The following is a 16,572-nucleotide window of genomic DNA, read 5'->3' on the forward strand; positions in this document are numbered from 1 at the left end:
TGCATGACAGGATGGCGTAGGGTTAATGCATTTGGGGTGAAAAAATCATGAATAAATACGAGTATTTTTTTCTTCTTGATTCTTTCGGTAAGTCACGTAGAAGTCACCTTCTACGTGACTTTACCGAAAGAACCAAGAAGATGAATCCCCGCAGTCACGAAAGCTTTAAATCGAAAAATACAAGTATTGTTTGTCCACTTGTTGGTCTTGCCGTTTATTTTTTGTTCTATTATTACTTCTTTCTGTCTATCTGTCTGTCAGCCTCTGTGTTGGTTTGTTTTTCTGCAGCTCTGTTGGTCTATCGGTCTGTCTGCCCCAATTGTCGCTCCGTCTCTTCGCCAGTTGGTTGTTCATCGTGTCCATCTGCCGGTCGTTTTGCATCTGGGGTGGGTCTGCCTGTACGTTGGTCTGTCAGCCCCCCTCTCTGTTGATCTGTCAGTCTGTCTGTCTGCTTGCCGATGCTCTACTCGCTTGTCCTCATTTTTGTTGTTCCATCGTCTGCCCATTCGTCTGCTGCCATAGCATTCACTCTGCTACTGATGTATTTAAGCAGGTGTTACAGTCGCTTCTCGTTTAATGGGAAACGTGTTCTGTAACCGCTCGACTGCGTCACTGTGTACAATGCCAAGTGACAGACAGACTGGGGGGGTGGGGGGTGGAGGGGTCTATTGACAGTCTCACCCGAATGCCAAATATTCACTGGAGCAGCAACGCGACACAATGCTGCTGCATTTTTAAAAAAAGCTCCCATGTTAGGCATAGTAGCAAATTATAATAATAATGCCAATTGTTTACCCTGAATAGCCTAGCTGAGCCCCGAGGCTTTTTCCATAAGTGTCCTGCATTGGATTGTTTGACTAAGTCGTGTGTTTGGCATGAGCAAGAACACCATTGGTAACCAGAGGGAGGGAGGGAGTGGTAACATCCAAAGCGTCTCGCACAGAATAAATTAATGAGAGTGTTTGGCTGCGCGTGGGAGGAAACCAGACCATCCAGAGAGAACACCGCCACCACTCATGCGAGGGAGGGCATGACTCCACCAACACTCTCCTGGCTACCCCACGCACACAGCTCCCACTTGATTCCAGGCAGCCTGCCACCTTCCATCCGGGTGCTAACCGGGGTCTCCAACCGCCTTAGCTTCTGCGATATGATGCAATCGGGGCACATTCGTGGCGACTCACGCCTGCATTCTCGATTTGAAGCTTTCGTGACTGCAAGGATTCATATTCTTAGGTTATTTTCGGTAAAGTCACGTATGAAAACAAATTGAAATTAAAATTAATGAAAGTAAAATAAAAATAAAATAAAAATCACGACGTTTCGGAGGCAACACAAGCTTCCATCTTCAGGTGGAACCGTCACATCGTGCTATTTTTGTTTTACTTTTATTAATTTTAATTTTTTACCTACGTGACTTTACCGAAAAAACCTAAGAACACGCCTGCATTGATGTGATTGGCACAAGGTGAGAGACTGTTATCGGGTAAAGCAGCAGCAGCAGCAGCAGCAGCGAGGGGTCGCTGTAAATGATTGCGCCGTATTAACGATGCGTCCGTTGCTCTCTCTCTCCACAGCGAGACGTTCTCGTTTATGCTGACCAACATCGACGGGTCCCGCCGCTTTGGATACTGCCGTCGCTTCTTGGTACGTGTCTCGGATGGCAAACCTACACGGCCGTGGCCGTCGTTCCCCGCTAAAGTGGCGGCGATGTCACCGCAGCGCTTTTGCCCGGGCTACGTGCGCCTTGAGGCCACGTGAAGGGTCGACGTCTCGCTGGAAAGAGGTCACGGGGACACACCCAGAACATTGTTGGTTAGCACGGTTTGTTTATGTACGGTGCGCGAAAGAAGTTCACGTGCCATGCCTGAGTTACCTGACAGATTCACCCACCTGTGCTCCCCACCATACAAAACCCACAAACATGCGCACATGCGCACACTACTACCCCTGTCGTGACAAGGGGTCGTGCAGACAGGCGTTTTCTCAACTCCAGTCCTCAGGACACCCCCTCCTCGCCAGTAACTGCTGAATTTTTTTAATTCACTTTCCTGGATCATGGGCTGAGGTCACGATCGAAAAGGGCCTTTAATGTGAATCCCAAGATCTGAGACGAGTGCTGGGCAGGGTAACGCCCCCCCCCTTCCCTCCCGCATGAACCTACAGAGTTGCTCGTGCGTGGGACAACTTGCCTGTGCCGACTTACACAAGGCAGCAAGCCGTGTGTTGTGTTTTCTGGGAACAGAGGTTTAGAGAAACGAGAAAGAGGAGGTGGCCGTCGTTAGCTGTTTTCTATCGCCGATTCGTGGCAAAATGTTTTTATTTTAACCCTGTAAAATGTTTACTCTGACATCGCATCTATTTTGTGCGTTTATATTCGGCGTTTAACATTTTTCGTGGTTTTTTTCAAGTGTTGTACAGTGCTGCCTCTGTCGTGGTTGCTGTTGTGTCTGCTCTGCGATTGTATCATAGGTCTCCTTAGAAACAGAGACTCGTAGTCTCAATGGGTATCTCGCGCGGTGAAAAATACATTCTCCGGACTAAAATACGAGCGGTGTGATGCTCATTTGGCGCTGCCTTGTCCCTGCCCTTACGCTGCATAAATGTACGTGACGATGTATGAACATGTCCTGCTGCGTGTCCTGTCGATTGCTGAATGTTTGTGTACACGTGCCATTACGTCTCTCTTCTCTGTGCGTTGCTTTACACCCTGGACACTGGTTAACGAGGTAAATTTGTTTTACACATATATATTCTTGAATGTGTGCCAGCATTGCCCAGGCATTTGCATGGGCTACACATCTGGGTTGGAGGGTGGGTGAGGGGTGGGAGGCGTGGTGTCAACGCGACGCGTAGACCCCCATCTCAATGCGGTGACGTTACCACGCGCCAGCTAACCGGCCAGCCAGCAAAATTTTTCCAAATTTCATATCATGATTGGGTGAAGGGACAGACGAGTGCAATAGTGAGATGGTGACGATAAGACGCACGGCACACACCGGGGTAAAAGAGGCCGAGGGAGGCATCCACAGAGTCACGTCGCATTACAGAAACAAGAGATACTGACAAGAGCCGGATCAACACTGCATCCTGTCTGCCATGCCACCGTTTAAGGAACCAAACTGTCTCTTGTTCTTTACGTGTATATATATATTTAAAACCCGATAAAAAAAAGAGGAGTTCCTCATTGCCGAAGACATTTTCGGGCTGACAACTAGAAATTACTTCCCTTTTGCTTGGGTGTTGTTGCCGTTGGGGGCACAGCGCTGCTGGGAATGAGAATAATGCTCGCGAGAGAGCGCTGTTGCGTTCCGCCACCCCCAGTGTCTCGGAGATAGGTTTTCGGCTGCCGGCAGGTGGATGGATCATCGTCTTTTTTTCAGTTAGGAACCTGCATATGTTTAGAGTTTAATGGGGGGGAGGGGCGGCAGGGGGGGGTGAATGATCCTCTCCCCACGCTACTCGGTGATTTTCGCTGAATGGTCATAATTACAGGGTCGCAGTTCGATTCACAAATTAATTATCTTGTTGCACGACGGCGAACGGTGGCGCCTCTCGTGGCTGGAGGGGTCACGTGACCTTTGCGTGCCACGTACGTGAATACACAAGTAGAGTTTCTTACGCGGTTCAACGCACGTTATCGCGACCTTTAAGAATTGTCATTAATCAGTGAGCCCATGAATCGTTACACGCCTACTCGTTAACAAGGGGTAGATTGTATATGGGAGTGTGCGTCTGTAGTTCGCGATTAACATGATGATCATTTACGTTAACAGTTAAGATCTATTCTCTTTGGTTCTTTCGGTAAAGTCACGTAGGTGAAAAAATTTAAATAAAAAATAATAATAAAAATAACAAATTGAAATAACTCAATTAAATCACGACGTTTCGGAAGCAACACAAGCTTCCGTCATCAGGTGGGACTACCACCTGATGTATGGATCCTTGCAGTCACGAAAATTTCAAATCTAGAAGTGAAGATCTATGTCACTCTCGCCGCCACTCTGACCCACCGTACCTGCCATCCACACCTGTGTGGCTTTTCCGTCCAGCCTGTAAAAGTTTGAAATGTGCTTGGAGCAGTGGCACAGCGTTCTGTATCATAGAATGTGCGTAATTAATTGGTTTTGGATGCACCTATCACGAGCGTAAGAGTTGTGAGTTGAATTGTTGGATCGACGCGTTCATTTGGCCGAACGACTGCGATCCAGCTGCAGCTCCGTCCTGTACGCAGCCTCCCTCTCTCTGCGGTGTCATCACAAGTCTCCGTTGTTGAAGTGACCGGCTGGCTCAGAGGTCGTAGCGTGGACCTGCCACCACTGCGAACCCTGGTTCAAATCCAGACACAAGCCTGTGATGTAAAGCTGTTTCTCAAGGCATAGGGAGTTGAAGGTCTTAGATGGGCCGCCAATGACCACACACAAAGACAAACGCAAAAAAACATGGCTTAAGATTTGGTTCTGTTCTAAATCTAGTCAAATTCCATTTTTGAGGTTTAAAATATGAGTTTGGCTGTGAAAGATTATTATTCTTTGTAGCAGGGCGAGTGAGAACGAACTGCCCTCTGCTGCGTGGGCCGTTATCTAACAAGAAGGGTTCGACTACTCTGACATTTCTCTGATAGCACAATTGGGATAAATTTGAGAGAAAAAAAAGTCCAAAAAGTGAAATGCATCGCTGTTGTTGTTGTTGTTGTTGTTTCAGCCTGAAGGAAAGGAGGACCGGTCGTCAGAGGTTTACTGCATCATCAGCCGACTTGGCTGCTTCGAGCTCTTCTCCACGGTACGCCCGCAAGATGCTTCCCTCGCGAGCCACTCATCTCTACGTGACTTGCCGCTCTTGCACAGCGGCTCGCTTTGCCAGCATCTCCCGATACCCTCCACTCTCCCCGTCCGCCGCCCCCCTCCTTCTCCTTGTGAAGATTTTGGAGGAGGTGGAGACGAGGAGGAAGATCTCGTTGGCCATGGTGTACCCGTTTGTGCGGGCCCTGAAGGACGCGCCATTCCCAGCACCGGGGAAAACCGTCAAAGTGCAGAGTTTCATTCCGGGTCGCGGCACGGAGGTGAGTCTCCCCCCCCCCTCGCCCCCCATCCTTCCCTTCTACGAAGGGGCATCGACACACGGTTAAATAAACTTTCGACGAGTGTGAAACGCTAAACAGGACCGGTTTACGATAAGGTCTCATTTTGTTGATCGTGCGTTCTGCTCCAGCTGCTGTCGCTCCCCCCCCCCCCCCCCCGTGTGTACGAGAATAAGGCTGCGCCACCCTCCGCTTAATTGTACTCCGTTGTGCATTTTGTCCGGCACCCTCTCCAAACATGGCTGGGCGGCTGGGCCACTGCACACAGCAATACACTTACGGGGAGCTGACACGTGTAGCGTCTCGTAAGTGGCTGTAGGCGAGCGCATCGGCGCATCGGCGTACGGTGAAGTTACGGTTATGGGTGCTCGCCGAACGGACGAACTTCAAAAGAATACCGCCACTGGTGTTCGATATTTAACCGCATTTTTTTGAGTTAAGCATTTAGAAGGCGGGAGTGGGGAGTGGGGATGGGCATTTATCATGGAGGGGGGTGCAGGGGGGCCCATCCCCCATCGAGCCCCCCCCCCTCGGATGCAATGGCTCACCTGCTCGCTGTCGCGCAGACGATCAAGCTGACCCGGCCTCTGGACTCGCGGCTGGAGCACGTGGAGCTGGGCACGCTCTTCTCCAGCCTCTCCGTGGAGCAGGTGGTGCAGGTGTTCGTGTCGCTGCTGCTCGAGCGCAGGGTCATCCTCGTGGCCCAGGAGCTCAGGTGAGACGGGGCGCGGCACGGGCGAGCGGTGTGTCAACGCAAGAGCGGCACCCCCCCCCCCCCAACCTGCGCGTGTGCGGCTGTCGGGACTGCGAAGTTAACCGCGGGCGAGTTTCTCCGTTCCCACGCCGTTTGCTCTTTCTATCGACGGCGAGAAATGGGGGAATTCGGTTTGCGTGGAAAACAGCAATCGGGAGTTTCTCGAGCAGCTTTGGCAAGAGAGAAGTCATCGACCGCAGTACGCTTGGCGTGGTTTACAGAGGGGGGGGGGGGGGGTTGGGGTTGCCACCATCGAGAGACAGGATGTGGGGGGGGGGGCTGCAATTTATAAAGAAGTCTGAGTCATGAACGACAAAAGAAAAATGCGTTTATTACACGTTTCAGTTGATTGATTTAATCGACCATTCATCTCAACTCTCGAGAGAAGCATTCGGTGGCTATTGGGTCCCGCAAAAAAAAAAAGATTCTTACGGGTCTCCGTGCTTCCCCAGATCAAGTTGTTGTTGTTTTGTTGTTGTTGTTGTTGTAGCCAGCTGTCGCGGTGCATCCACGCGGTGGTGGCGCTGCTGTACCCCTTCTCGTGGCAGCACACGTACATCCCCGTACTGCCGCCCTCCCTCATCGACACCGTGTGCTCCCCCACGCCGTTCATCATGGGCCTGCAGAGCAGCTCGCTCGGCCTGCTCGATGGGCAGCCCATGGAGGAGGTGAGGGCACGCTCACCTCGCTCTACTCTCCTCCACACCCTCTCTCTACCTCTCACCTCACTCTTCTCCCATCCACACACTCTCCTATCTCGCCCCCTCATCTCAACTTCATTCCCCGCTCATCTCGATTTCCCTCCACGTGCTCTCTTGTCATCGCTCGTCTCTCTCTACTCCCCTCTACGCACACTCTCCCACCTCGGCTCCGTCATCTCCATTCTCGTGAGATCTCCAAAGCTGAGCCTGGATAGTGACTGGCTAGTGACCGGCTAGTGCCTGGAAAGCACCGCCAGTGCGGTACTACATCATCAGCAGAGGGAAATGCAGCAAATTATATTGTTGTACTGTACTCTAATCTAACTTCTATGCTCCCTGACTTGACCAGCGTGGTGAAGTATGGTCAAACAACCCCCCCCCCTCCATGACAACAGGGCGTTTTTTATAATTGGGCGCAATTGTGAACAATCAGACAATAGTACATTTAATCGACAGAATCATCGTTTCACCGCAAGCTCAAAGACTCGGTCCTACAGGGTGTGTGGTGAAGTTAGCAGATGTCCATGTGTGAGCTCGGCATTTGAAGGACTGAAGACCAGAACCAGTAATTCCGCCGACAAAGTGTTCAGGGGCGGCAGTTCCATATCCAGGCCGCAGAGAGTCAAGTGAGCTTCTGTCCAAGGAGCACGTTCTGGCAACTGTGGGGGCGAGCGCGTGACCTGGCACGGTTGTGCACAGTCGGGGCAGCACCGTGTATTCGTGAGGAGGCCTTCATCCGGCAGTGGATTGCGAAAGGGATTTTAATTTTTTTGTTTTGATATTCAACCCATTCGAATGTGTTAGAAGTGCCCTTGGAAGCTGAGTCGTGCGCCGTTGCTCTCTTTCAGGTTCTGTTGGTGGATTTGTGTAAAAAAAAATTCCTCAAAAAGGTAAGGAGGATGAATGAAGACACGGCACGTGCCACTCACGCACACACGTGTCACTCGCACACATCACTCACACGCGTGTCACTCACACACGCACATCACTCACACACGCACATCACTCACACATCACTCACACACGCGTATCACTCGCACACATCACTCACACACGCGTCACTCACACACATCACTCGCACACATCACTCACTCACGCGTGTCACTCGCACACGCACATCACTCACACATCACTCACACACGCGTATCACTCGCACATCACTCACACAAGCACATCACTCGCACACATCACTCACACACATCACTCACACACGCACATCACTCGCACACATCACGCACACATCACTCGCACACATCACTCGCACACATCACTCACACACATCACTCACACACACGCGTCACTCACACATCACTCACACACACGCGTCACTCACACACATCACTCACACACATCACTCACACACGCGTGTCACTCACACACATCACTCACACACGTGTTACCCGTGCACACACACACGTGTTACCCGTGCACACACACACACGTGTTACCCGTGCACACACACACACGTGTTACTCGTGCACACACACACACGTGTTACTCGTGCACACACACACACACGTGTTACTCGTGCACACACACACACACGTGTTACCTGTTCCCCAGGTGGGCGACGAGTTCGCGCTGCTGCCGCACAAGCTCCAGACGCCGCTCGTGGAGGAGCTCAGGAAGTGCTTCGAGCGCTACAAGCAGAGCGGCGACTGTGAGTCAGAACCCTGATGTTAGCTGTGGCCACGATTGACACGTTGACTTTTAAGAAAAATTGAAGTGCGCTTGGACAGGACACGCACCTGGAAGGGTGATGATGACCCAGGGTCGAGACTAACGACAGAGTGGCAGTCAAGGGAGGGAACAGGCCCAAGACGGCGTCCGTCACGGCGAGCGTGCACGCAGCAGTGGCACCGGCGCGCGTGCGTAGGGGCGAGATGGATTATTAGATCGCGTGACGGTGTGGCAGCATTGTTGGCTTAGGTAGGGGGTCTTCATCCAGCTGCGGGTAGATCGCTGATGATGGTGATGATGAAGGGTGTCAATATGACGTTCAACTCCTAACGCGCCGCACAGCGTCCGCTCGCTCTCACGGAGATCGACTCAGAGGCGTGAGTCACCACAACACAAGCTCAATTATTTATTTATTTGATCAGGTAACGCCCGCTGAGCTCTATAGCCCTTTTTCAGACGCGACCTGGCCACAAATAATATAGCCCAACGAAAGTTGGCCGGCAGGATGGCAGCGACGCGATGAGCCGGCGTCAACAATTGACCAAGCTCTGTGCCCCTCTACGTATCGAGGTGTTATCGGACAATCGATGAATGCGGAGGAAAGCGGAGCGCCCGCGGTGGGGGGAACCGCACGCGTGCGAGGGGGCAACAACTCTCCCATGCAGACGGAACTGGTGGCGCACCACAATTTTAGTTTCTACTGCCGTCTCCTGGCGAGCCCGGCGTATGGCACCTGGACACCCAAGGGCAGGGAGTTTCTCAATGTATTTGCGGTCCACCAAAGGTCGCCTCCACAGTGCCAGACCGCCGACGTGCGCCGCCACGTAAGTTACGTCATCTTAGCTACCGCTGGCGTGATGCAAACTTCCTCGCCCTGGTATACAGGAGGTTGCGGGGGTTCCATCCTGACCGTGACGCCTGCTGCTGTATATTTGACGTTTGCGCGTTCTCCCCGTGGTCGCGTGGATTTTTCTCCGGTTCCTCTGGTTTTTGTCTGAAAATATAGAAACATGCTTTTAGAGTATTTGGCTGTTGTAGTTTCCACATGATAAGCCACTTCGTTGAGCTATCATTTGTGGCCAGATCGCTTCTAGAAATAAGCTGTACGGCTCAGTGGGCCTTACCCGGTAAAATAAAAACCGTTTTAGTTTATGCGAAAGATTGTCAACCTGAGCTGATCACGTGAATTCGACTTCCTCCTCCGAGGTATGCAGACCGCTTTAGGTTTCGACGTAGCCACGCTACCGAGCAATTTACACAACAATTCGGCAGGAGCGACGCCGAGGCCCGATCAGCGTAACCCGGTCGAGTTCGAGTTGAGTCGACGCGAACAAAAAGGTCGGTCGGTCGGTCGATCGATCGATCGATCCTAACGAGGCGTCGAATTTGCTCTCTACCTCCTCTTCCTCAGTGCCGTCGGCGTCCGCCAGCCTGAACAAGGAGGTGTCGGCCGCCTTCATCGAGCTCCACCTGCAGCTGGTGGGGCACTACCCCCACCACGTTGGCACCGAGAGTCACCCGCAGCAGTTCGACGGTCGCCAGTTCCGCAAGGCGCTGGCGTCGCGCTCCACGCGCCACTTCCTCAAAGTGTTCGTGCAGACGCAGGCCTTCCAGGGCTTCATCCAGGAGCGCGAGCAGGGCTGCACCCCCACGCAGGGTGAGGCGCGCGCAGTGGGCTTCCACGAGCTTCGCGTGGTGGCCCAGAGAGAGCGGTGGCGTGAGGGGGGCGTGGGGGGGTGCGTGGGGGGAGGCGTGGGGGGGCAGGATCGACCGGTTAGAGAGATCCGCGGCTTCTATTTTTGTTTGTTGGGTTTGATTTGTTTTACCACGCCCCAATGTTCGCCTGATTGTACCTATGTACAGTAGAACTCCCTCTTAACGACCACATAGATCGCAGAGTTGTAGCCAATGGATCTCTGGGAACGGTCGTCTTAAGCGACGATGAACATGCTTTAAAAATATGTATATACACACACACACAAGTTACCTGCAAATTTCTCAATTGGGATTACCCCTACTGCGAAAAAAAACAAGACCGAAACCTTCTCAAAAAAGAGCCTTGAGACTCTGTGGGGCTTCCCCTGGGTAAACAAAGCGAAATAATCATAATGGAGATGAGCAGGTTGAGGTCAGACGTCAAAGCTCTGAGCAGCACCGCTGAGATGTCCTGTGTTGGAATCTGGGTTCTGGGTTTTAACTGCCTGTGATTAAACCCAGGGCAAGTGTTTTTTTATTCCTTCTGAATTCTCCATCTTGCCAACGTTGCCATTATTAACTCGGGCAGATTATTCTGTTTGAACCCCTGCCCGTCATTGTCATCATTGCCGTCAATGTCGTCATCGTCGCCGCCGAAATTGCCGACGGCATCTCTGACGACACGACGGGGTGCTGATGACGTCGTGCATCGATGACGCGCGTAATGGAAAAAAAAAACTATGCTGGTCCCGGTCCTTGCGTGCAGTTATCGAGTGTACTAGTTTTGTGCGTCGGTACAAAACGTAAGATCGGTACGCCTGAATTCGCGGCCTGGCCACAGTCATCCAGAAAACATGCATAAAACATGAGTGATGACAATCGGCAGCATTTCCTGCCACTCACTGTCGCGGTGCGTGCGTCCGTGCGCGAGTGAGTGAGTGCGTCGGCGTCACATGGTGTCACTGAAGTGCGCGTGAATTTATGCAGCTGTCAAACACCACCGAAGGGACGAGTGCATGTGTGTATGTTGAACTTCTTTCGCATCGTACGTAGGCAACCGTGCCACTCGGAGGTGTGGGGGAAGCGACACGAACTAAACACACGGCTACGTGCGGCGCGAAATAAGTTCAACATGCATAGAAAACCAGTTCTAAAGAAATTAGTTTTCAACCTAGATTTGAACGTGCATAGATGTCGATCGTGTCTGAGCATGTCCCACTGTACCTGGCGTGCGTTTAAAGTACGCTTGCGTAATTCATCAGCGTGCGTCGGTTCCAACCCATAACCGTTGAGGCCTCGTGTCCCTCACACGAGTTCTGTTCGAACACACCGCACCAGCCAGCCCTCGAAGTGCCTCTTCACTTCGCCTATCACGTGATATTAATTTGGAGTGCGTTAATATTCAAAGCCAACGGGAGCTTAGAAGATGGCATTGGCCACATACAGCTGAAATGTTTTTTTCAATATTAGTGATAAATGAGCTACGGCACGTGATGTTGCGCACGTGATGCATGAGTAATCTCGCCCTCGTCACGTTTGTGTACACTCTGTGATTAAAGAGCGCCACGGCATCACGGTCTCGCCCTCCACCCACGAGGCTGGGAGCGGCCTTTATCCAGCAGTGGATTGGTCATGGCTGTTGACGGCAATGATGTGCACACCTGTGACTGGATATTGCCGCTAGAAAGCGTCCTGTGGGAGACACTGAAACTGTGACACAAGTTTGCCCTACGGTTTGTGCTTTCTGTAATAACAAACGAAGCAAAAGTTGAAACCGTTGTAGTTGTTGTTGTTCGAATCGTGTAATGTTGCGGTAGCCGTCATTTTAACAGTGGCTGTGCCTCTGTTATTTTTTCACCCCCAGGACTGTTTGAGCAGAAGGTCCAAGAGAACCTGCGAAAAGAGAAAGCGAAGAAGAGAATCTCGCGTGAGTGACGCTGCCACCGTATCGGTGCTGGGGTCGGGTCTCAGCCTCCCCAGCCGCCCCCCCCCACCTCAACACATTGGGAGAATAATTCACACCAGTGGCTGGTTTTCTTCAACCACGAGAGAGACGAACCCAGGGTCATATCGTCACTCACGATAATAATAGTGAGCCGGCCTGCCTATGACCAAATCTCCCACAATGTGTCTGACGTCGTTACATCTCAGAAGCTAAAGCAGGCTCTTGTCACGTGCCTCGGCGCTGTTCTAGATCACCGCGTGTACAGTCACGGGTGAGCCAGATTGGAGCCTTGGTGATGGCTCGGCAGAGCTGTCTTGGGTGCGGACAGCGGCGTGGTCAGGGCTGCGGGGGCCTGGGGCAGAGCCTGCTAGCCGGCGCTCTTCTCGAGGACGAAACCGGTTTTAGTTTATGCGAAAGATTGTCAACCTGAGCTGATCACGTGAATTCTACTTCCTCCTCCGAGGTGTACAGACCAGTTTAGGTTTCGACGTAGCCACGCTACCGAGCAATTTACACAACAATCCGGCAGGAGCGACGCCAAGGCCCGATCAGCGTAACCCAGTCGAGGTCTAAGACGAGTTGAGTTGACGCGGACGAAAAGGTCCCACGGCGCGCTGCGTCACCACAAAAAATTAAACTCCGATGTATAAGGCGCCCTTAAACGATATACATCTCAGTGCCGTCGATGTAGAGGAAAAAGATCAGTGAGAAGCAACTGGGGGAGAGAGAGACTCAAGAAATCAGAGAACTCGAGAGAGAGGGACCGTGTTAAACTAAACAAAAAAACTAAAACTTTTTTTTATTTTACCAGGTAAGGCCCACTGGGCTATATAGCTCTTTGTCAGAAGCGATGTGGCTACAAGTAATAGTTCAACGAAAGTGCCTTATGTGGAGATTTATAGCAGACAAATAATCTGAACAGCTGGTGGCGGGGTCTTCAGCCCGGGGACTGAAAAGTCTCCACTGACTGCGACCTCCTGACCTCCAAGGAGCAGGGGACTCCAGGGCCCCATGGCAGCCTGGAGCGGGGTCACGCCAAGTAGGGGGGGGGGGGGGGTGCAATGATCGGTGGATTTCGGAGGTCTCAGTAGAGGGTGGCGAGATGTTAACTCCCTCACCTGGAATGCAGGAGATTGTGGGCTTGATTGCGACCCTGACGCCTGGAAATTTGGAGTTTGCATTTTCTCCCCATGGTCACGTAGATTTTTCTCTGGGTCCTCCAGGTTTTTTATTCCAAATTTAGAATCGACATGCGTTTAGAGGATTTGGCTGCAATACATTTCCACTTGATAAGCCGCTTTGTTGAGCTATAATTTTTGGCCAGTAGGCCTTAGCTGGTAAAATAAATACCAATGCTTTAATAGCTCAATTTACTCTGGACATAAGGTGCATTCCACAAACCCGCCCTCGAAACCTCATTGGCCTCTTTCGGTTTGTTTTCAGTGGCCGGGAAGCTGAGGAAGTCCTAAGGCGGGTAGAGCGACGAGAGGAGCCTCCTGTCGCGCGCCCGTCGCTCGGCTCTCGGGCGGTGGAGTGGAAGCGGACGAGCCGGGAACGTCTCAACCGCTGCCCGTCGCCGTGGTGATTTCAACCGACGAAGACTGCGCCTCCCACACCGCGGCCGCCCTTGGTGCCGCGCCGTTGCCCCCGACGACAAATCCTGGGTGGCCTCCGTCGCCGGAGGATGGGCGTGCGCCAGCGCACGTGGAGCAAGGCACGAGGAACATTTTCCGCGGGGAGAGACGGGCGCGGGGATCGGATCTGAGAGGGACTTGGGCATTGGGGCCTTAGGGCTGGCGTGGGGTGGCGGGGTGGGGTGGTGGGTGTCGTCGGGAATGAATAGTGAGCAACAGTGGTGATGCTTCGAAAGCAACGAATGCGCCCCGCGCCTGTGGCGTAGCGGGGTTCACGTGGGCCCTGCTGTGTGGATTTAAAAGGTGCTCCCACCGCCTTCGTAGCTCGTGCTGTCCCCCCCCCCCTCCCCCCTACATGACCGCCTGCACACACTCGGTAGGTTACATCACAGTTCCCGGACATGGCTTTCCGAGCTGTCGAACGTGCGCGACATGCGTGGCCACCACCTTGTCCATTCTACCTCCCAGCTTCCCACTGCCCACGCCGCCTGTTTGGTGATGATCCGTGCACCCTCACCTTCTCACTGCTCGGGGAGTCTTGCATGTGGCGAGGGAGAAGCAGCCCAGGACGTGGTCGATGTTGCCGATGCTGCGGCTGCTCAACGCCGTGATTCCAGCTGATGAAGATGCCCAATGCAGCGGCCGCCCGTGCTGCTTTCGTCCGATCGTCGCACAGAAATGGAACAACAACAACAACAAAATGTGGTTTATTTTTTGCGATGAAAGCCTCGGCCGAAACTGTGTTGCTGGCGATAAAATAGACGCGCAGTTGGGTCACCATGCATTTTGCCACCTTTGTCCACAACGCAAGGTGGACGCGACACAAAACCGCCGCTGTCGGTCTCAGCCAAATTATATTTCCCGACCTGCTTGAGTGCACACGTGTCACGAGTCTCGGTAAAAACCTTTGCACCGGTTCCTTAACCTTTACCAAGAGAAAGAGAGAGGGAACAATCTCTTACCAGCCCCGTCAATATACGGTGGCATGAGTGAGATTGTTAGAATTCGCCAGAGGGTGGCCGGGTGGCTCACACTGAGCCGGCACCGCTCAGAGCATGGGGTTTGATTCCCGTTGTTTCAGCTCCAGTGGAGAGAGTTGGATGTTTTCAGCCCCGGTCATCCGATGAACTACACGGAAACCCATCGACTCACATAGTGTCCCGTAGACTTGTGCCACGGTCTTTCCTTGGTGAGTCGGTCCTCCCTGCGCTCCGCCGCGTCTCGCGTTAATTTGTGAAGACGCATTCCTCACCACGCGATGCTGTTTGCCTCTACCGGGTTGGCTGGCCGCAGCTGCCAAGCTCGACGCTGACAAGTCTGACGATGCTCCGCGATGGCTCGCAATTGTCTTTGAGTCGGCAGCGAGTCGCCAGTGACTGCTTCCGTCAACAGCTGTCGCCGATGGAGATGTGCGTGGAGGGTGCGGAGACGGAGGTGGCTGTACCCTGCGGTAGATACTTAGAATTTCTTGGATGCTTAGGAGGGAGAAAACAAACCGTGTTGGCGGAGTGTGGAAGTATCTGTTTACCGTGTTGCACCTCCAAGTCAGTTAGGCAGTGAGATCCGCGTCAGGTTTTCCAACTAAGATCAAGTTTCTTCCACGGTGTAACCAATCCGTGCCCAACCAGCGCCGTCAAGGAAAGCGGCAGGTTGTTGGGTTTTTGACGAAAATGAATAACCCCCCACCCCCTGGCCCTGCTCGGCCCCCCGCCCCTCCGGCCCAGATTAAGATGTTAAGAGGCCCGAGTTTTCACTCGGAACCGCGAGAGGCCTGGTGCCCTATCGCAGCTCCGCTGTGGCAGTTGGTAAGGGGATCTAGGGTATCCGCTGTAGCCTCCCAGCTGACCGGGTCAATAAGCATCGACTCTCGATTTCCTCTAATTGACTCTAATGAATTAATTCATCACTTAATCATCCTCACCTGCGATTTACAAAACCTGGTCTGGAGCCACGGCCCGGCCATTGTCTTCTTTTCTTTTTGCGGTCGTACGGTTCTCAAATTGCACTTTGTCGGAGTTACGATTTCGTTTGATTTTAAACTATTCTCCTTTTTAACTTAACAGAGACCAGGGTTCTGTGATGATGCTGTCCTTACGGGAAGCGCGCACGCACCGCAAAACTCTAATCCTGGAACCCCGTGTTTTGCGTGATTTTGTAAAGTTGTAACTTTGCCATTGTTGTGACGAATAAAGAAGTTTCTTTTTTAAATTATGCAATGGACTGAAAAGTCGTGGGTATCTTCACTGTGTGACCAAATCACCCTGAATGCTTCCCATCTCGTCATGCTTTGGCTTAGCAAGGTTGAGCCTGGGTCGTGCACACAGCCCCGACGTGCAAGAACCAAAGTGCCAAAGTAAATCAACCTGAGCAATGACAGGGACAACCCAATGATCATGTCACTGCAGATCACCAAGTCACGCTCGATGTACGTTTGTGTATGTTGATCTTTATTCGCAACGTACGTAGCCAGCCAGCCGTGATAATCGATGGTGCGAGTTAAGTACAAAAGGAACCTGAACGCAAAAAGCAGTTCTAAAGAAATTAGTTTTAAATCTTATTTTAAAGGTGTATTGCCCCTGTGGCATTCCTAATATCGGAAGGAAGAGCGTTCCAGACGGCCGCAGAAGTGTATCTGAACGTGCACGATGCAGGCTGGCTGTCGTAGGGATGCATGGATATGTGGTTGACTGGAGAAAGCAGTGCAGTATACATCCAGTGTTGTACTGCACTTGTATGCTCCCACCTCTGTGCTGCACGCTTTCACCAATCTACACTAACCAACGCGGCGAGGTGTGTCGTCAAATGCTGTCGCCCACACGACCTGCGTTGTGTGGGGAGGCCCTAGTCCAGCAGTCGGTAGACCCAAAGGGTTTGGCCGTAACGTGCGCGAGTTGAGTGATTTCGCGTAAAGAGTGTGCATGCGTAACCTCGCTTGAAGCACTTGACGCGCGAATGGCAGACACACACGCAAAGTTACGTAAGGATCACATTTTCAACCAAATACTCATCGCGAGCAAACAGCCGAGATGAAAATTGACTTGCAAACATTACGTAAACGCCACGGGCAACCCCAAAACACAAAC

General features: G+C 52.3%; 2 protein-coding genes across 6 annotated transcripts in view; both read left to right on the forward strand.

Moving 5' to 3' along the window:
• The window catches only part of LOC144933896 (DENN domain-containing protein 2B-like), a 35,415-nt gene extending 19,714 nt beyond the window's left edge, over positions 1 to 15,701 (forward strand). For all 5 annotated transcript variants that reach the window (XM_078859185.1, XM_078859184.1, XM_078859183.1 and 2 more), the window contains 10 exons: positions 1,578 to 1,647; positions 4,705 to 4,782; positions 4,922 to 5,062; positions 5,647 to 5,795; positions 6,325 to 6,502; positions 7,384 to 7,425; positions 8,099 to 8,195; positions 9,627 to 9,872; positions 11,775 to 11,837; positions 13,299 to 15,701. In XM_078859185.1, the coding sequence (XP_078715311.1) occupies positions 1,578 to 1,647; positions 4,705 to 4,782; positions 4,922 to 5,062; positions 5,647 to 5,795; positions 6,325 to 6,502; positions 7,384 to 7,425; positions 8,099 to 8,195; positions 9,627 to 9,872; positions 11,775 to 11,837; positions 13,299 to 13,324 (1,090 nt within the window). In that variant the 3' untranslated portion in view covers positions 13,325 to 15,701. The remainder of the gene's footprint in view (positions 1 to 1,577; positions 1,648 to 4,704; positions 4,783 to 4,921; positions 5,063 to 5,646; positions 5,796 to 6,324; positions 6,503 to 7,383; positions 7,426 to 8,098; positions 8,196 to 9,626; positions 9,873 to 11,774; positions 11,838 to 13,298) is intronic.
• Positions 1,579 to 16,572, forward strand: part of BET1L (Bet1 golgi vesicular membrane trafficking protein like) — a 355,770-nt gene continuing 340,776 nt past the window's right edge. Inside the window, exon 1 of the mRNA XM_078859187.1 lies at positions 1,579 to 1,582. The gene's annotated coding sequence lies outside the window, so the exon portion shown is untranslated. The remainder of the gene's footprint in view (positions 1,583 to 16,572) is intronic.

The sequence above is a fragment of the Lampetra fluviatilis genome, chromosome 8, assembly GCF_964198595.1.
Source record: "Lampetra fluviatilis chromosome 8, kcLamFluv1.1, whole genome shotgun sequence".
Lineage (NCBI taxonomy): Eukaryota > Metazoa > Chordata > Hyperoartia > Petromyzontiformes > Petromyzontidae > Lampetra > Lampetra fluviatilis.